Source organism: Cygnus olor, chromosome 6 (genome assembly GCF_009769625.2).
Source record: "Cygnus olor isolate bCygOlo1 chromosome 6, bCygOlo1.pri.v2, whole genome shotgun sequence".
Taxonomy (NCBI): domain Eukaryota; kingdom Metazoa; phylum Chordata; class Aves; order Anseriformes; family Anatidae; genus Cygnus; species Cygnus olor.
Window position 1 is genome coordinate 530404 of NC_049174.1, and position 18662 is coordinate 549065.

Genomic DNA, 18662 nt, shown 5'->3' on the forward strand with positions numbered 1-18662 from the left:
TAGGGAAAAAAAATACATGAAAATAACTCAGAAGGGCCATTAGCCATGAAAGTGCTGTTTATCTTCAAGTAGTACCATTTCTTCTCGGAACATAAGGCAGCATACCCATGATACTGGCCCATGTGAAAGTGTGCCATCTATGAGGAAAGTGCGCCTTGAATGAGCAATAGTACCAATTAAACCTGTACCAGCCTGCTCCAGGGAAAAGGCTTTACTGTAATTCTTCAACGTAGCTTAAATTTCAGAAAATTTTGGGAAATTAAATATATAATTTCTTTTTCTCTTTTGGGGGGAGAGCAAAAAAGACACCAAAAATGTCTGATATTTGTTAAATCAGAATATTTATAATTAATAATGGTCATAATGTAAAGACACTGTAGAAGGTATTTATTCTAATAGCCTTGGATGCTCAATCCGTGTAATTGTCCAGTCCGGTTTTGCTCCTTCTGTAAATTCCCTTTGGAACCTGGAAAAGGCAACACAGTTAAGTGAACAGTTATTAAAATCTACTTAATCCCTGAAGAGATAGTAACAGCAACAAGAAATCATGAAGAAATATTTTACTTCAATGTTATTTCTGTGAAAACTCTTTAGACTTTGATGCTTATGCCCCAAAATGGAAGATCAAAATTAATTCTTTAGCAAGAAACAAAGTGCACTGACTTCAGTGTTTTGGTTCAGGTCCCACAGACAGGATCAAGCAGCAACAGTAAAGACCCTGATATCAAAACAGCACTCAGCTTTCATACCAGTAGCCAAGATTATAGCTTTGTAGCAGCTCATCTCTAAATAAAGGATTTCGATTTAGTAAGATGGAAACTGCATTATAAAGCAAAATTGTGTGCTAGGCATTCTACCTTAAAAAAAAAAACGTTTTCACTGAATTATACTTTAAATACTAATAAAGTAATACATTTTCAGAAACACAAAGATCCAGCTAGCAATAGTACTGAACCTAAGAGTAAATTCCACAGTTGACAGGAAAATGAAGACATTCAACCCCTATTTTCAAAGGATCTTGTATCTTCCTTTTGTAGTCATTAATGCCTTCTTCCCCAAGCATGTCAATTTTGACTGCTTGTCATCTAACGGTAAATCTGAGCCTCAAGCTGAATATTCACAATCCCAAGTAACATGCATGTTGTGAACAAGAGTGCTCTAACATCATTGTTTTACTATTATATGCCAATCCACTCCTCAAAACTGTCTTCTCCAGACATACTAATACTTATTAGTAGGCTTCCAAAGCTTGAGGTATCTTTGCTAGTTTGAGTTTAGGTCAGCATAGTAGATAGAAGGATTATCTACTTGCAATGACTGCTCTGCTGGGGATTAGGAACAGATACTTTAGGCCTTAAAGTCAGGCTCTTGAGATAAATGGTAGCCTCAGAAACCTCCAACTGTACAGAAGATGATGAAATCGGGTAACAGATGGATCCAGGAAAATGCATCCATGCAAAAATTGCTGGTATCCTCAGAGCATTTCCTTTCTTTTTGAGCTTCTCATCGTCTAGACCCCCACAGCCACTCCATTTCAAATATGGGTGTAGAGGTAACTGATTATACTGCATTTCTCACACAAAAATCCTCACTTTTTCAAACTTTTGAGAATTATTTTCAGTACATTTCACAAACTGTGCAGATATTTCCACATCTATTTGCCATTAGTACACTAGCAGAGGCATTATTTATAATAATTCCTATGACAATACATCCACATGACTAACATGAGCTTTAAGGGCTTAGATCAGAGTGGCATGAATTACCTGAACACCAAGTGATGCTTGCTTTGCTCTTTCTGCAGAAAGCATACGGCTAAATAATTTCCTCTTTCACAGGCTACTCACTTCAGCTAAGTGCTGACTTCTGTACAGGAAATAAGTCAACAGCACTGCACTTGACTGCTTCACTTGACTGCACTGCTGTTACTTGTGCTACAAGAAATGGGAACCAAGGACTGACATTGGCCTTTTTCCTGAAAGCTGCAGAAGCAGCACAGGAAAGGATCAGAAGACTCACACAGTGCTACAAATATTGCTCCTCCTGACAGAGTTCCTATTAATCCCAACTCAGAAGCAAGACAATAACAATGACTTTAAAGAGTATTTTAAAAGTTTGGCCCTACAATAGGGACTGCAAAGCTGGATGAGAACTAGCTTCGTTTAGAAACAAGGTAAACTAAAACATACCAAGTTCTGCAGTGGCACAGTGTGAATGTTTTCAGTTGCCAAACTAGTTTCCATACAACTAGCCCATGTACATACAAGGGGCAAGGAGACTTACTCATAGTTCGCTGTTAAAAGATGCCTTTTTTCTTTTGTGCTTTCATCTCCAAACACAATTTGGAAAACTTTGGTTTCACCTGGTACTTCATCAGGTAGGTTAGCTCCATTCAGATACCAGAAACGCATCAGGATACTAACAAACTTTCTGCCTGTTGGAAATAAAGCATAACGTAGATGTCATTTTGGTCAAATAGAAATATTTGCTGTGTAGCATATATTCTACCGAGGCTGAGGAAGGGTAACTGACTTCAGCCAGAAAGAATGTGTAACAAAATAATGAACAATAAAGCCATTTATAACCATATTCCTGCTGTTTAGCAATAATAAAAATACACTCAGTAGAAAAGTATGTAATTTATGAGCTTTGCCTGAGAATGTAAACAATAAAACTGTATAAAAAAATAGGTTATCATGACGTCCAAAGCCAATGATTGATACTACAAGAGTGAGTAAAGGAATCGATACTTAGAAGTAAACTGCAGAAAAAAATCTCTATGCCCAAAAGCAGGAAAAAAAGCTCACTGGCTTTGAGAATTTGAAACGTTTATTGGAAGACCCATGGGTAGACTATGAACCACCTCAACTGTGCCTGACAGAACTAAACATGTAATACTGGCATGTAAACAAGAGAAACTTGTTTGAACTCATCACTTTAAATAAAGAAAATCAATGCCCTATAAGTGCATTCCACAAAAGCAGAATAGATATGAAGAGAGAAAAAATTATTTATCTAGACTTCATTATTATTCCTGGAAGATATATTTTCACTGCTGAAGCAACCAGCTTTCTGTATATAGTAGAATAATTTGTCTGAGTGGTTTCAGATTAAGAACTGAAAACTAAACTTGAAATTAGTTAAGAGGAACAAGCAAAACCTACAGAAGTCAAAACAGTACCTCAGTAACAAATAGTAACTTACTAACAACATCTCAGGTTCTGGTTTAAAAGGAAATCAGAAAACTATATATACAGATGAACTATAAACAGAAGAACAAGGAATGAGAAGAATTCAAAAACACTGCTGTAAAGAGAATGCCTGCTGTGAGCAAAACCAGGAAAAAGACTGCCCATTGCTGAGACGTTTTAGAATTATAAACATACCATCATCATCGTAGTAAATGCGAATATCTCCTTCTGTCGTGTACATGATTGCATCAATGTCAGCTGCTAAAGCATCCCTGTGGTTGTCAGAGAGTAAGGAAATCTTTTCATTCAGCACCTGAAGTACCTAAATTCAGAAAATCTCACTTAATTTTTCCACTAGGAAATTGGAGTAGCAACCTTATCTACTACAGTTAATAAAATGAAACCTATTGCTATAGCATTTGTATAACATTGTATAACATACAACATGGGAAGTGAAAAAGCACCAGGCTCTCCCAAGCCATAATTAACAATATTAAACAAGATTCATTTAATACTCAAACCAATGAGAATATTTTAAAAAATGATTAGAAAAGATATTGTCAAAACAGAAGTTTCAAAGCAATGCATGTAAATCCAGAAAACACCAGTTAAGTTTACTTCCACAATCATACTTACACTCTGCCTTCGCACTGCTGACTTCTCTATATGGGACATTCTTTAGCTTTTGATTCAATCATTTCTCAGTTCTCACAAATTTCTTTGTAAATCTGTTCCATTACCACTAAGTTTATCTTTGCCATTTCAGGATCCACATTCCCACTGGAAAATGTTTAGACATTTGCCAATCAGAAAAGACTGGAAAACCATTCCTCTAGGACTTAAGTTGCACATCACATTCACAGCCATAGTATTTGAGCATCCTAAGATCTACACAACTGTGTTAAGTAGAAAGGGTGTGGTGCACTACTTGAACAGAAGCATCACCAAGAAGGATGAAGCCACGCAGCACGTTTTTAACCTGTATTCAGTTTTTAATCCTAACTTGAATTGCCCCTTTGGAAAAATAGGCAAGTCCAGAGGTCATGTGGAAGCAAGAGGCATCTTCACTAGAAGACACTGGCTTCTAGTGCATGGTAGGTATAAATTCCACTGGACAAAGTAATGAAGTAGTGTCGTATCAGAGCTTCAGCCACTGCACACATTATGAGTCTCTGGAGCAATATTATCCCTAATCACCTGAAGAATTTAAGGCGAGCAGAGGAAGAGGAGATGCTCTTTCAAAACAACTATTTTATTATTATTACTCACATTTTATTCCTATCTCTGCTTAAAGAGGAGGTTAGATTGTCCAGTGGGGATGTACTAGAACGGTGACAAAATTTTTGTTGCAAAGGCATGAGTGCCAATAGGACAGGCCAAGCTGACATCCATTAACAGGGCAGACACAGACCTGAGGCATATTCTCCACTTGAACCTGATGCATCTGCTACCTCTGTCCTCTGGGAAGGCCAAGAGAACTTCAGCAATTAAGAATTCACAAAGATATAGAACACAGACAACACTTATTTAACTAGCCAGGTCAGTCATGTCCCTGCGACCATGACAAAAGACTGAGGCCTCCCAGCTGAGACCAAGAACTGGCTGTATGATATGCCTGTGGTGGGAATGTATTGGGGCAGCAATGAAGAACACAAATTAGTTCCTTCATCTGAATTCTGGTGCACACACTGAAAGTTTCAGCTATCTGCTTACACCAACAGGGGTATGCAAATCCACCAACTTTCAAATCCCTTCTGGTACACCAGCAATCTTTTTGGCAATTGGTCCCTATGCTTAGTGGCAAGGACATTATTATTATTATTTTCCTATACAGTAACTCTAAATTAATTTTCATGGCTTGAAATTAAACAAAAAGCTGCAAGACAATCACCCTATTCAATGTTATGCTGTTTTTCCCCAATTAAACCGAACTGGCAGTGCTTGTAGATACTGACAGGCTGAATACATATTGCTTCATAATGGAAAATATCAACTGGCAGAACTAGAGATGGGAAGCACTTACCTCTGCTGACACAAGTCCATCTAGCAGATCAAGTTTACGCTGAGACAGCAGCTGTGAAACAACAGAAAAGGCCTACAAAAAAAAGAGATACATAATACATGAATTTTAGATTAGCTTATTTTTTCAGACAAATCCATCATTATAGGACAGGCTACCTAAATATTCCATGATTTAAGACTTCATTGCTTGCAGAGTATGTCAACATTGATATGGGACCCCTCCAGCTTTAAAAAAAATGTTATTCTATTAGCTGATAAAAACATAAGGTTTCTTTTCCACCTTATTTAGAGCATGAAACTTTCTGCAGGCAAATGAATGCCTTAAAAAAAACTGCAGTAACCTATGAATTGTTTTTATTCTTTCTTTCTTCTGGTAATTCGAACACTGTGTCTTTCCCTGTAAATATTCTCCTCCCTAACCTGTACCTTTTCTTAGTCCAGTGTCAGTCAAAACAGAAGCTCAGATCTAAAAAGAAAATAAATTTATAAGTCTTGTCTAGTCCCTAAACCTCGGAGGAACACAACGTCCCTTTTTCCTCAATTCTGTAGGTATAATTACCTACAACACCTCTGTGTGTGCAAATATTGTGCTTGTTAAATGCTGACAGCATGTTTAAGGCCTTAAAGTAAAAATAAACAAGAACAGGGCAAAGTAAAACAGATAGGTCTCCACACACTGCAACTAATGTGTTTTTTTTTTTTTAAAGGTCTCAAACATATTAACATTGTCCTCATCTGTTTTTTGTTTCTTCTTTAATCAAATACAATAACTTAAATTTCACTGCTAGCAGTACTAGTTTTCCATGACTAGCTTTGAGAACTGACTCATTTTGTTGACAGTGGTTGTTAGGTTCATAATCTTGGAGAAGCAGATATATGAAACAATTCTACAACCGCCTAACCTTCATAATTTTACAAGAAAAACAGCTAAAATAACATATATATTTATGTTTATAATAAATATAAAGTCCCTAAAATATTAAAAAATGATTTTCTTTATACTACTTCATAGGATAGTAGAATATATGACTTTGGGATCTAGAGAAATAAAACAAAACCCTGCAAACTCTCCCTCAGATGAGGGAGAAAACCCACGCCTCTGGCCATTCTGGCTTCCCCCAGCCGTGAGGCACTTCAGGACACAGGCAGAAAGCCGCCTATACCTGACAGGTGAGCTGCAAGGCATCAGGGCACCGCCGGCAGCCGGCGGGCACCGACGCAGGCCAAAAGGCAGAGATCGTTGCGGGGCTCTCCTCAGACTCTCCTCACTGCGCGGCTGCCACCGTTTTTTGGGGCTCTTCTAATGACGGGCGCCCCCCACACAAGACAAGGGGCTCCCAGCAGCCCGCCCGCCCCCTCACCTGCTTGGCGCCCCGCGTGAACTCCTCGACGCTGAATTCGGGGTCGAAGTAGAGGCGGATGAGCAGGTAGTAACAGCGGGTGCGCAGCCAAGCCAGCGGGCTGGTGATCCGCACCACCACCACCCGCCGCCGCGGCCCCTCGGCCTCTGGCCCACGCCCCTGTGTGCTGGCGAAGCGGGCGGCGGACCCGAGCGGCCGGGGCCCCGCCGGGCAGCGGACCCAGTTCCAGGCTGGGACCAGGGCCGAGGCGGCGGAGGCGACCGGCGGGGCCCAGGCCGCCCCCGGAGCCACGGGCGCCCGCCCCAGCCAGCGACTGGGCCCGACCACCCGGCGCAGCGCCATCATGGCGGCGGCCGTGCCCCCGCCCGTCCCTCAGCGCGGCCGTTCCGTGCGCTCAGCGGGAAACAGAGGCGGCTCCCCCGGTTCCGCCGCCGCGCTGCGCTCTGGGCGCCCCTTGCCGGGGGGACCGGCGAGCACCGGACCAGCGGCGAGCATGGCGCAGCGGGGGCAGAAGGCGGTGGCGGTGCCTAGCCTGGGTGGTGTGGGCCGGCAGCGCTTTCTGCAGGACGTCTACCCCCAGGTACGGCCCCGCAGCCCTCCCAGAGAGGGGCCCAGGTCAGGGTTCGGCTTTTTGTACGCGGCCTCCTCTTTCGCAGCTGCTGGGGGAAGTCTTGGTTCAGTCTCTGTATAGGGGGCTGGTTGCAAGCGGAGTGTGGCCGCAGGTGTTTCACTTAAAGACTGACCGGAGGTGCCATCTGCCTTGGGGAGGTGTATGGCTTCACAAGTAACATATGCTACTTACGGAGAAATAAATCTGCTTTCCAAAGCAATTAGTTGGAGATGGGATGTTCCCTTCACTAGAGGAACGGAAATAGTTTGGGTTAGAAGCCTGGTACTAAAGATAATTTTTTACATCATGATCCATTAAAATGAACGTAAGTTTAGGAGCAAGGAATTTCTAGAGGCAAATTCCTTCCAAATTGCTGAAAAGCTCTGGCATGTGATTGGTGACTTAATTTTATTTAACAGTGATTAAAAGAAAAAAATAAAAAAAAGATTGCTTTTTGTTCCTTTGTCACCATTGCTTCCTTGTTCTTTCTTTGAGATCCCAATTGAAAGTCTTTCTATTAGGCTGCTTTTGTGCGTGTGTGTACATTTGATCAATCCTGCTTAACACAGGTGGAAAGAGCTGCTCTCTGAAGACATACACCACCAGTATAGCTCACAGCCTATACCACAAATCTATGGTCTCTTAGTTATTTTTTGCTTAGCTGAGGCTAGAATGACTGCAACTGTTCCTTAGCCTAGCTAGATTCGTCAATGGCCCTAGAATACAACAAATGTTAAAATTGTCTTTGCCTCTCCATGTTCTTCCTTATCCTGCTAGGGAAGAGGATATAGTAAATACGTAAGCAGTTCCGTGACCTCCTGCCTCTTGTTTCAACACTCAGCATTCTAATTCACATTGTTCAGTTGTGAATAGTTGTGACTGTGTAGCAGATCCTGATATTCAATCGAGTTGTTTGCATATATTTAGTGTTAAAATTACTTTTGTTTGTTTGTTTGTTTTTTCCCACTGGATGCAATCATCCTTTGTTTCCTTTTTTGTTTGTTTTTTTCTTCCTTAGAGAAAGCCAGTAGTGCTGAAAGGAATGGAACTGGGCTCTTGCACAACCAAATGGACAGTAGATTACCTGAGCCAAGCTGAAGGATCTAAAGAAGTAAAGATTCATGTTTCTGCAGTACCACAGATGGATTTCCTCAGTAAGAACTTTGTTTATAGGTACTTCAATCCAAAATCTTTTGTATTTAAAGGCATATACTTGTAACGTCCAGAAATACAGTGCATAGTTTCAAGCCGAGGGTGAGAATGTGAAGCTAGTTTGTGAAAACTTTCAACAGCATACCCAAGTGTTGTCCTTGATTTCCCCCTCCATTCACTCCACAAATATCTCAATGCCATGAATAAATACTGAGTAAAAGAAGGTGACAAGCAGGACCTTGAAAACGATGACATGGAGAAATGTAATGTAAAGAGATTTTGACAGAGCATTCCTGTAGGAAATTTGAGCTTGGCATTGATATTAGATGATATGTTAGTCTGTTTTAATTGTATGGTGCCTTTTCAATGTTACTGAATAGTGCCAGTTTCTGATTCACTGTATATCTGAACCTCTTTGGACACTGGCATGTGGCAGACATGCTATTCCACTCTAGAGGGATGTTAGTAATTAAATTAAGCTCCTTTTAAAGTTAGCCTTTGCAGTTCCCATTATGTTCAAGCTACTGGATACCATATCTCTTTCACCAGCTCTTTAATGTTGATAAAACTCACATAAACCCTTGATCTCCCTTGAAGTTCCTCTTGCATAGCTGACAAAACTTGTCTTCAGAGTTCACGTAATCTCACTTGTTGTATTGTTCTTCTAGGGTAAATGCCTTTATTTTAGTTGCTTTTTATTTTTCTGAAGAGGGAAGAGGATGTGTTCAGTTTCTTAAACTTCTAAGAAGGCGGAAGCATGTGCTGTACATGTAACAAGCTACAAGTCCCTATGAGTGTTACCCATTGTTCAGGGGAAAAATACCATTTAATCATGTTATATTCTGCTCACTGCACAATGAACTTTGGAATCTTTGAAATCAGGTTGTACCAAATAACTATTTCCTTTCCCCTGCTCTGTTTCTTGTTGTATCTCTTACTGTGAGTTGATCAGCTGTGTTAGTTCTAGCAGTTTTGTAGACAGCCATGTGGAGGTGCTTTGATGGTGCTTCATTATAGCAGGTGTTAGTAATTAATGACTTTAACCTAATTCATTACAAATTCAGGAAGCTTTGACCCTTTCCATAGTAAGCCCCCTATATTAATATAGAGGGAGAAGAAGTAGAACCAAAAGAAGAGTAACACTGAAGACTTAGCACGGGGTTCCATGACTTTAAAGTGATGCAAGTAAATATAACTGTAGTCCTGTTGTAAACTGCATGCTCCTGTTTTGTTTTTGTGCTGGTTTTGGAACTTGTTCAGTTGTGTTGTGGTACAGAAATGTGTGTTTCTGTTGTTTTAGTTTTGTGAGTAGGTTCACTATTAGCTCAAATAACTGCTAGTGGAGAACAGATAGGAGATAAAATTACTAGCTTGAATAGCAAGGGCAGTACCAGCATGCATCACTTTAATCTGTTGTGGAGCTGTGCTCTCACTTGTCTTCAGTAAAAATGTAAATGGGCAGGATATAATTGTTCAGCTGAAGTCAGAGGGGTTTACTTTGTTATTTTTTTCTTGTTGACTTAAGTGGTTTTTGGATTTGATTACTGTAAACAGGCTTAAAGTGTTTAGAGAATTGGTCTAAGTACTGTGAGATGCAGGTTGTATTCTGGTGGAAGGTATAAGTAGAGGATCATGAGCAATCTTGCTTGAGGAGAGTCTTTCCTTAATCCTAGGCAACTGGTGGTTGCTCTGAGACTTGACATTTATATGTAATGTAGTTGTTATTCAGTGGCACTTAACGTGAGATAGTAACTTCAGTGAACATAACATTGAATTCACAACATTCATAACAATTGTATTACTTCATGTGTTTGGTTTACTACCCAGCCATCAACATCATCAAAGGACAGAATCTGTAGCCCTTATGGAAAAATTGCTATTATTTATGTAAATATGTAACAGTAATGCTGATTTCAGAGGGATGAGCTGTAATGCCTGGTGTTTTTTTAAATATTCTGAAGTAATGTTTAATAAATTCCAAGAAATCTCTAAAGAAATCATCAAAAATACTAAAAGTCCTGTCTTCTCCCCAGCTGAGGTAGCAAATATAGCTGTACAGATACGTTCAGAAAACAGGAATAAATTTCATAGTTCTACAAATGGCAATATTTATCTGCTCATAAATAAATTCATGGCAGAAAATGCATATGTATATGTATGCATAAGTAAACATGTATATCACCCACAGTTTTTTCCTCTACTTCTTCTGATAGTTCTGTTTTTACTTCTAAAAAAACTCTTGAAGTTTAGATTCTATTTATATACCTAAAACTGTTTGGGACACAGTAGCTCCCCTTTAGCCCAGCTGTAGTGTTTTTGATGCTGAAGTTTTCTACAGATTTGCAGAAATGCACTGCAAATGAGCAGAAAAATGACATACTGTAAGAGAAATTGTCTAAGTATTTTTAGGCACATCTCCATCCTTGGAGATAATGAAAAACCTAATTTGATGTTGAAATATTTCCAGAGATTCCTTCCAGGCTCAACAATTACATGATTCTGTTTGGATCTATAGTATGGCAATTTACTAAAGCAGAAAGATTTGTAGCACAGGATTTCTGGTTTAGTTCTACCTTCAACATTCACTGCAAACACTTAGTCACCATGTTAAATAAATAAAATTTTAAAAAGCATATTGCATCTTCTGTTAGAATAGATATGGTAGGAGAGCTTATCATTTTAAACCCACAATTTAGACCATGTGTTGTTGCATTGATTCACGGTATGAATTTGAATATTTGTATTTCAGAACTCTGCCTTTTAATGAATTTGTACAAAGAGCAGCTGAAGTCAAACACAAGGAGTACTTTCTTTCTGAGGTAACTTCCTTAGTGTCATAGCTTCTTCTATTAAGTTTTGCCAGTATATGGAGGGAAAAAAAAAAGAATTCTAATTTTAAGTCTTGCTGCACTAAAGCACTTGATCTTTGATTTAACTGGTTTGTGTGGCTTGGAGCCAAGGGAAAAACTTGAGGAAAAATAACTTCTCGGAAATAGTTTTGCGTGTTTACAGTGTGATTAACTTCAATGATCCTGTTTTTGTTATCAAAAGCTGTTTACATGAGAAAAAGTTCCAGCACAAATTAAGAAATCAAACCTTGCTTTAAAATAAGTGTATAATTCAGGTGTTTTGTAATTAAAAAGTCATGAAGATATTTTAGAGTTTGATTACATCTGCTATCAAATTGCAAATACAGATTTATTGTAACATAACTTTTGAGTAGCAAACTTGAGGCAATCTTTATGCAGTGATGTTCGAAGTATGGATTTTTTAGGTAACTAATTAGCAAGCAAACCATTCTGAAACCAAACATGCTTTTCACCTTGTATGCTAAATAGGATGCTGTAAGATTTGAAGCCAACTGAAAGAGCTTTACTGCATCAGCATTACGAGGAATTTAAGTTATAATTTGCATTTGCTTTGAATACATTAAACGCAGTGCTTATGCAGCTGACAAGTCTCCCACTTCTACTCTATAGACGTTTCCCATTTCTTGAGATGAACAGCAGGGAGCAGTAGAGTGAAGGCAGTATAACAAAGCTGAGTTTGTGAATGTCATCTATTTGTATCATATTTTAATAAAACCTCAAATTAGATTAATGAAAAAATGTAAATCTTTAAGTGTATTTGTAATTCATATTAAAACCAAAACAATTCTCTTTCTGTATTATCTACAGGATGAAAAGTACTACTTGCGATCAGTGGGTGAAGATGCTAGGAAGGTGAGTTACTTGAGATTGCAGTTCTAATATTGTGAAGTAGCAGTTTAGGAATATTCTTTAAAAGTCTGTTGTCATCTACTGTCTGTGTAGTACAGGCATAAAATTTATTTATTACCACTTGGGTTAGGAATCTGCCTGGATTTAGGTCAGAATATTTAAACCTAAGTGTCCAAAAAGTTGTTGTTATGAGAGTTTAGCTGATCACCAGAGTACAGCCTTCATGTTCTATTCTCTAGCTGTTGTAAGCTAATATAAAAGGATTTCTGATAGTCACTTCTTCGGTGTGATTTTTAGCAGTGATGGTTGAAAGCAGCTCTCTGATTTTTATTAATACTGGTGACCAAGTCAGCACTGAAAGAATGAAAAGCATTATTATTTTCAGTTATTTGCTAATGCTGATGTTTTAGCCCTGTGTTCGCTATGATGGAAAATGATATTAAGGTGCTCTCCTATTTTAGTGTGCACAGTAATTCTCCTTCTATGTCCTTTTTGATTTAGGATGTTGCAGATATCAGAAAGCAGTTTCCTGTTTTGGCAGATGATGTTCAGATTCCAGAGTATTTTGATAAGGAACAGTTCTTCTCTAGTGTATTCCGCATCAGCTCAGCAGGATTACAGCTATGGACCCATTATGATGTAGGTAATAATGTGATTAGCATAAAAATTTGCAGATGATGTTGAGGGATTGAGATACGAAGTTACAAGTTCCTGTTGACAAAGATCTGTTTAATGAAAAACGTCTCATTGGTAATTGTACGATGATTTGGGCAGTCTGTTACTTCGGTGTGGTAGGCTCCAAATAACAAACGTCTTCTAACATTATACAGCACAATTCTGAATAAATATTTATAAGAAAAATAGGTGTTTTTTGCATTGTTAGTAGGAGGAAAATTCTTTTAATACTGGAAAAAATCCAAATATATTTTGCTGGTTTATGTAATCCAAAGCATAGTAAGTTTGTTTTAAGATATAAAAACTTGATCCCTATACAAGGAAAAAAGTAAAGCTTTGGAAAGTATTTTTTTTTTCCAAATAGAGTATTTGTGAAGAATGCACAGCTAAGAGAAAAAGTAACTCTCATTCTTGAGTTTTTTTTGGATTAACTATATGTGGAAGCTAATTCTTAACATATGATGGTTTTAATGCCCTTTTTTATATTGATGCTGTTTTAGATTATTTGCAGACTATGTATTCATTCTTAATTTTTGGCTGACATCTTCTTTACTATGCACATTTCAGGTAATGGATAACTTATTAATCCAAGTAACAGGGAGAAAACGAGTTGTTTTGTATAGTCCTCAAGATGTACCATATTTATATTTATCAGGTATGTATGCCGTGTACATCTCATTTGGACTTTGGTGATCATAGTTGGCTTTCCGGTTTAAAAGTGTTGCACTATAGGAAAAAAATCACCAACAACTTGACGTAAAAAGTGATTTGGTCCCTTAACTCTGATGCAGTTTGCTTTAATCAAAGCTAAGAATTGTAGTGGGGCAAGCTAGGAAACTTGAAAATGAGCACTGAAGCTTTACCTGGTTCTGTCTTCTCCACCTAACTGTGGAGTTCAGTGCTCTATCCAGATTTAAAATGACATTTTAAATGTCAGAGGAAATGTCTTTCAGTGTTAATAAGGGTGTGGTTATAGGAGAAACAGACAACAGGAGAATGCCTCTTCAGTAAATGAGGAGTGCCATCAGATTTGCCAGATTTTTAGAGGAGTTAAAGAACAATAACCCAATATTAAACTGTATTCAAGAACTGCCATTTCCAGCAGTGTGTAAATGCTTTGTTACTGTTTGGAAGAGTCGTACTGTCTATTCATTACTTTTGAAAACTTTCCTAGGTACTAAATCAGAGGTGCTGGATGTTGATAACCCAGACTTCAAGAAATACCCACTTTTTGTGAAAGCCAAGCGCTATGAGTGTTACCTAGAAGCAGGAGATGTGTTATTTATTCCAGGTATGTAACATAGTTCCTGACTGTGTTGTGTTTTTAAACAGCTTTATTTGCAATTTGCAACTTCTCATTTCTAGGGGTGGCATTACTAAAGCACTTCTGTGTCATAAGTAGGAGCATCTAAAGATTTTGTCAAAATTTGTCTATTTTTTTTCCAACTGTATTAATTGGCCTAACAAAAGATAAATTACTTGTGCGATCTGAGTTTTCTAATGACAGAATTTCAGTCGAGTGCCATTTCTGTTCTTCCCTCACTTAGAAACTGTGAGGCATGTGACTTGTTAGTACCTTCCAGGTTACTTAATTCTGAGCTTGCCATTTGTGTTTCTTTCCTTTGGAATAAATCTTGTTATTGCAGTTAAAGGTATATCTATTGTTCACAGATATGCTCTTCTATGCAATACAGGTACTCATTTATCTTTGTCAATAGGTGTGCTGTTCTAAACTTAGATGCACTCAGTACTCTAAAAACTACTGGCGAGTATAGGGATTTTTAAGTTTAGAGAACTGTGCTAGCTTTGTTAGTGTTCTGGGATATTTAACACTGAAAAAAGGAAATCTTTAAGAAGTGATGTGGCTATTATGGAGATGATAGATGCAGCGCCACTTGCTAATCTGACAAACTTCTTGGTTCATTTCTCAGAATAAACTTTTCTGATGTCTTAGACATCAGGAGATTAAGCTGCAATAAGCACAACATTCTGTCTTTTAGCTTAAAATCGATGAAAGATAGATATAACATTAAATTTATCCTGGAACTATACTAGGTGAGGCAAAATATAAGTGTCTTTGTATCTTTAACCACACCTATGATTCAAAGGAAAAGCTCCCATGACTTTACTATCCAGAGATTAGTAACTTGCATGGGTGATTTGTCTGACACCAGTAGTTTGCATTAATGTTTGGACAATCTGTGCAAGATTAGGGACTGATTCTGTGAAAACAGATATCTGAATGCAGAGTAGAGACGGGTGAGGTGAACAAGGAAGATGCCTTACTTTCGTCCTACACATTTACCACTTGTTTGAATATTTCTTTACTTCAGTAATTGTTTGCCTGAAACTGTGGATGGATGAAAATGTCTTGAAAATGTTTGTTAATTTGGTACAGTGTCATATACTTGGAGATTTATGGAAGAGTATCCATAAATAAAACACAGTAGTTGAGGCTTTTCCTCAACTAGATTTAGTTTCGGTGATTCTGGCACTTGTCATGAGTCACAGGGAAGTTTTAGATGGCAATCTTCATTGTAGACATTTTCTTTCTGCAGCTATGTGGTTCCACAATGTAATTTCTGAGGAATTTGGAGTGGCAGTGAATGTCTTTTGGAAGCACCTTCCTGCTGAGTGCTATGATAAGAGTGACACTTACGGAAATAAAGATCCCACAGCAGCCTCTAGAGCTATACAGATCTTGGACAGGGCCTTGAAAACACTTGAAGAACTACCTGAGGAATACAGGGATTTCTATGCTCGAAGAATGGTGTCACGGATCCAAGAAAAAGCCTATAGGAATGATTATGGTTAAAATAACACATTGTAAGTTGCAAGCTCCTGTGAAAGCAGAGAACCATATGTTAATACAGAAACTGGCCATGTGTACATGAATAAACTTCCTGTAAGGCTAAAAACCAATGTTGATAAACTTTATTATATATAAACATCTACCTTGTAGATTTTTTTTCTTGGTTTTGTTTTCCTCATGTGATGTGCACAATGTGCTTGACTGGGAGACAATCTTTTCTGCAATGAGGCATACATCTGTAGTGCCTGCACTTTTAAATCTGCTTTTTTGAAGTTATTTACTTAAACTTCTCTGAATGAAAAGTTTTGGCATCTGGATGGAGCTGACAAAGTGTATGCTTAGAAGTAATGATACATCTTCCTGAATGCTCTTGTTCACACTAAAGTTTTAGTAAAGCGACAGATTTCTATGGAGGTCTAAGAGAACCACTGGTGGTAATGGCCATGGTTTCTTTTTGAGTAATGGCCTGGAGGTGTGGGGAGTTTCACACACTCTCTCATTCACCACAAGAGGGAGCAGAGAGTGGACATGGTAGGGGAAGCCAAAGCTAATCCTTTAAAGTTAAGTTTGGAATTTTGTAGCAGCTTGAACACAAAGGAGATAATATACCTCCTGCTAGCTGAATAAGGTATTGTGCAGGAAACCTTGTTTGCTGCAACCATAGTCACTGCCCCAGTGCACTCAGGCAGTGCTTCTGTTTCTGCAGCTGTAAAATACTTGCAAATAACATGCCCGGAAATCCATTAACCTTCAGCAGGAGAATCTGAAATGAGGATCATAATACTGAAGTAGATGTAGAGTCTGTTGGGAGCAGTATCTGAGATGCATTATGTTAACATATGAAAGGAGGTTGCATTGCATCTTTTGTAGGTGGTTACTTTTTCGCAGCCTGTGGTGCTTACAGAAGCCTTGTAAAATGAAGATGGGTATTTCACAAAAAAAGGTTTTGCTTGTCCCTTTGAAATCTGTTACCATGCTGTTTGGGAAATGCAGTATTTACCTAACATTTAGGTCAGTCTGCTAGTTCCAGCAGGGTTTTTTTTTGTTTTGTTTTATCTTAAAAACTGTAGCTCTTAGACTACAGAGGTATGTAGTGTTAATAAAGCACTGGAGAAGAAAAAAAACTTTTCCTGAGGAGCAGGGGCTTGCAACACTGCTTATTTTTCCTCCAAACCTGTTCTTCTTGGCAATGTAACACAGTAAAAAATAGTGTGCTGCCATGTGAATAGGCACCCAGCCATCGTAATGAATAGGCATGAATTGAACCAGCCAAGCGGTTCTGATAGACATCATTGCACATTCTGTGGTCAGAATTTAAATCTAGGATCACAAACAGGTCTCTCGAAACTTCTTTTGTGGCTGAAGGACTGCTTGTGCATACTGCTGAGACCGAATCTCTATGTCTGTTAGGCTGGAGAAGCCTCTTAGTTTTGTCAGGTTTGTAATGTTGATGGCACCTTAAGAATTGTTCTGCAGAGAAGTATGCAATATAGTTTTTGTGTGCGTGCTAGGAGTTAATGGAAAGGCTCAAAGAGCCTGTAGGGTTACAGAAAGCTGTGTTCCAGCATTATGCCTGTGCAGCTTCCTCTGTGTTTTTAACCACCAGCAGCTTCTCATTAAGCTAGTATAGAGGAAGGAAATACTGTGCTGATCCCTTGCTCTGCTACTTCTTGATTCTCCATTCCCTAAAGAGAGGCGCTGACTAACATGGGGTTCTCAGGTCCCCTCAACACTCAGGCGTAGGTAAGGAAACCCTTGCATCACTCAGTCGCAGGTATTAGTGTGGAGGTAGCCCAGCAGGGAAGTTGCAATGCACTTGTTTGGTGAGCGTGAAGTTTGGATTGGAAAATATGTCTCTCTCTGTGAAGAGAGAGTCATACTGAATTATATGCAAGCCAAGTGCTATAGGAAGTGCAGCTATTTCTGCCTCATGCTACCAACTTTTAACTTTATTTTTATATGACAGCAAATGAGGTCATCATCAGCATGATCAGCTGGTGATAACCTAGCCCTGTTTGTGCTTCCCTTCCACTGTCCCATGAGAAATCTCTGCAAGGCAAGTTTTTGTTTTTTTTTCCTTCTTCAGGACTATTTAGTTTTCACTTCTCTGAGAAGACTCTCAGTAAATCCTACCAGATGTGATGTAAGTGCATATCTGAGAAAGATCAACAAATAGTATTCTATTTCTGTCAGTGCCACCCATTTTTCACTTTGAAGCAATTTCTTCAATTATTTGTTTAATTTCTATAAAACACATGGTTTCTAATTTGGTAGCATTTCAGAACAAAGTGGTTTTAAAATGGATTTTCATAACTTGAGCATGTGACTAGTGATTAAAAAAATCTTGGAGTTAGTGTTTAAAAAAAAAATGAAAATTTTGTGCTTTCCACCCAGTGTGCTACACTGTGTGAAATAAGCAGTAGTGATGAGTGACTGGTGAAAGCACTAAAGGAATAACTCAGCTAACACAATGAGAGCATACATTTAGCCACCCTTAAAACCCATGACTGAAATAACACAATTAGAGCCACTAATGTTTTGTGGAAGTTTGTCCCTTAGAGACCTACAGCAAAATGGCACCATGCCACAATAAAACAGATGAAGGATATATCATAAATGCTGACCATCTTAAGCATTCAGAACAGTCACTTCCAGCAGTGTATGCAGCAGACTAGTTAGGTGATGCATACTGTCCTGGACAAAATACTCAAGTATAGACAGTATCTGAAAGCAGTAGTGCAAATTTTACAAATTTGGTGACTGATGCTTTTAAAATGTAATGAAGTTCATTGCAAATCAACAACTAGAAAAAAAAATATTATATGTTGTATGTATGTAATATAATATGATGACTTTAAAAGAAACATACCTTGTGTTTTTCTTTATGTGGTTGCTGTGGAAAGAATCAAATGAAAACTTGTGTCAAAATATTCTTATGTCAAGCTCTTAAACAGGTCATCAAAAATCTGCCCATCATGTACATGCTGAAGGTTTGATGCACCTAATGTGAGAATGTTTCTCTACAGGAGCTATGTAGGGTATAAGTTAAATGCTTAATGTAAAAATATTGGATTGTGAAGCATCAGAAATAGTTGCAATCCCTTTTTAAATAGGCAGGAT

At 38.4% G+C, this 18662-nt stretch overlaps 2 protein-coding genes across 2 annotated transcripts; one reads left to right on the top strand and one right to left on the bottom strand.

Annotated features, from left to right (window-relative positions):
- Positions 1–324: 324 nt before the first annotated feature.
- Positions 325–6919, bottom strand: MAIP1 (matrix AAA peptidase interacting protein 1). Its single transcript, XM_040562073.1, has 5 exons — positions 6575–6919; positions 5215–5286; positions 3387–3513; positions 2284–2434; positions 325–466 (listed from the first exon to the last, which is right to left on the bottom strand). The coding sequence occupies exons 1-5, from the start codon at positions 6917–6919 to the stop codon at positions 388–390; spliced, it is 774 nt and encodes a 257-aa protein (XP_040418007.1). The 3' UTR covers positions 325–387.
- Positions 6918–15673, top strand: TYW5 (tRNA-yW synthesizing protein 5). Its single transcript, XM_040562072.1, has 8 exons — positions 6918–7154; positions 8203–8357; positions 11086–11155; positions 12014–12058; positions 12557–12694; positions 13298–13385; positions 13905–14021; positions 15289–15673. Exons 1-8 carry the CDS (start codon positions 6918–6920, stop codon positions 15543–15545), a joined length of 1107 nt encoding a protein of 368 aa, XP_040418006.1. The 3' UTR covers positions 15546–15673.
- The last annotated feature ends 2989 nt before the right edge of the window (positions 15674–18662 follow it).

Bases quoted from the DNA above. Each gene is read 5' to 3' on its own strand.
- TYW5 (XM_040562072.1), top strand. From the start codon at position 6,918: ATGGCGGCGGCCGTGCCCCCGCCCGTCCCTCAGCGCGGCCGTTCCGTG. The intron at 12,059-12,556 runs GTGAGTTACTTG...TTTTTGATTTAG, and splicing joins TGGGTGAAGATGCTAGGAAG to GATGTTGCAGATATCAGAAA. The intron at 12,695-13,297 runs GTAGGTAATAAT...TGCACATTTCAG, and splicing joins AGCTATGGACCCATTATGAT to GTAATGGATAACTTATTAAT.
- MAIP1 (XM_040562073.1), bottom strand. From the start codon at position 6,919: ATGATGGCGCTGCGCCGGGTGGTCGGGCCCAGTCGCTGGCTGGGGCGG. The intron at 5,287-6,574 runs GTGAGGGGGCGG...TTTTTTTTGTAG, and splicing joins TCACGCGGGGCGCCAAGCAG to GCCTTTTCTGTTGTTTCACA. The intron at 3,514-5,214 runs GTAAGTGCTTCC...TTCTGAATTTAG, and splicing joins ATGGACTTGTGTCAGCAGAG to GTACTTCAGGTGCTGAATGA.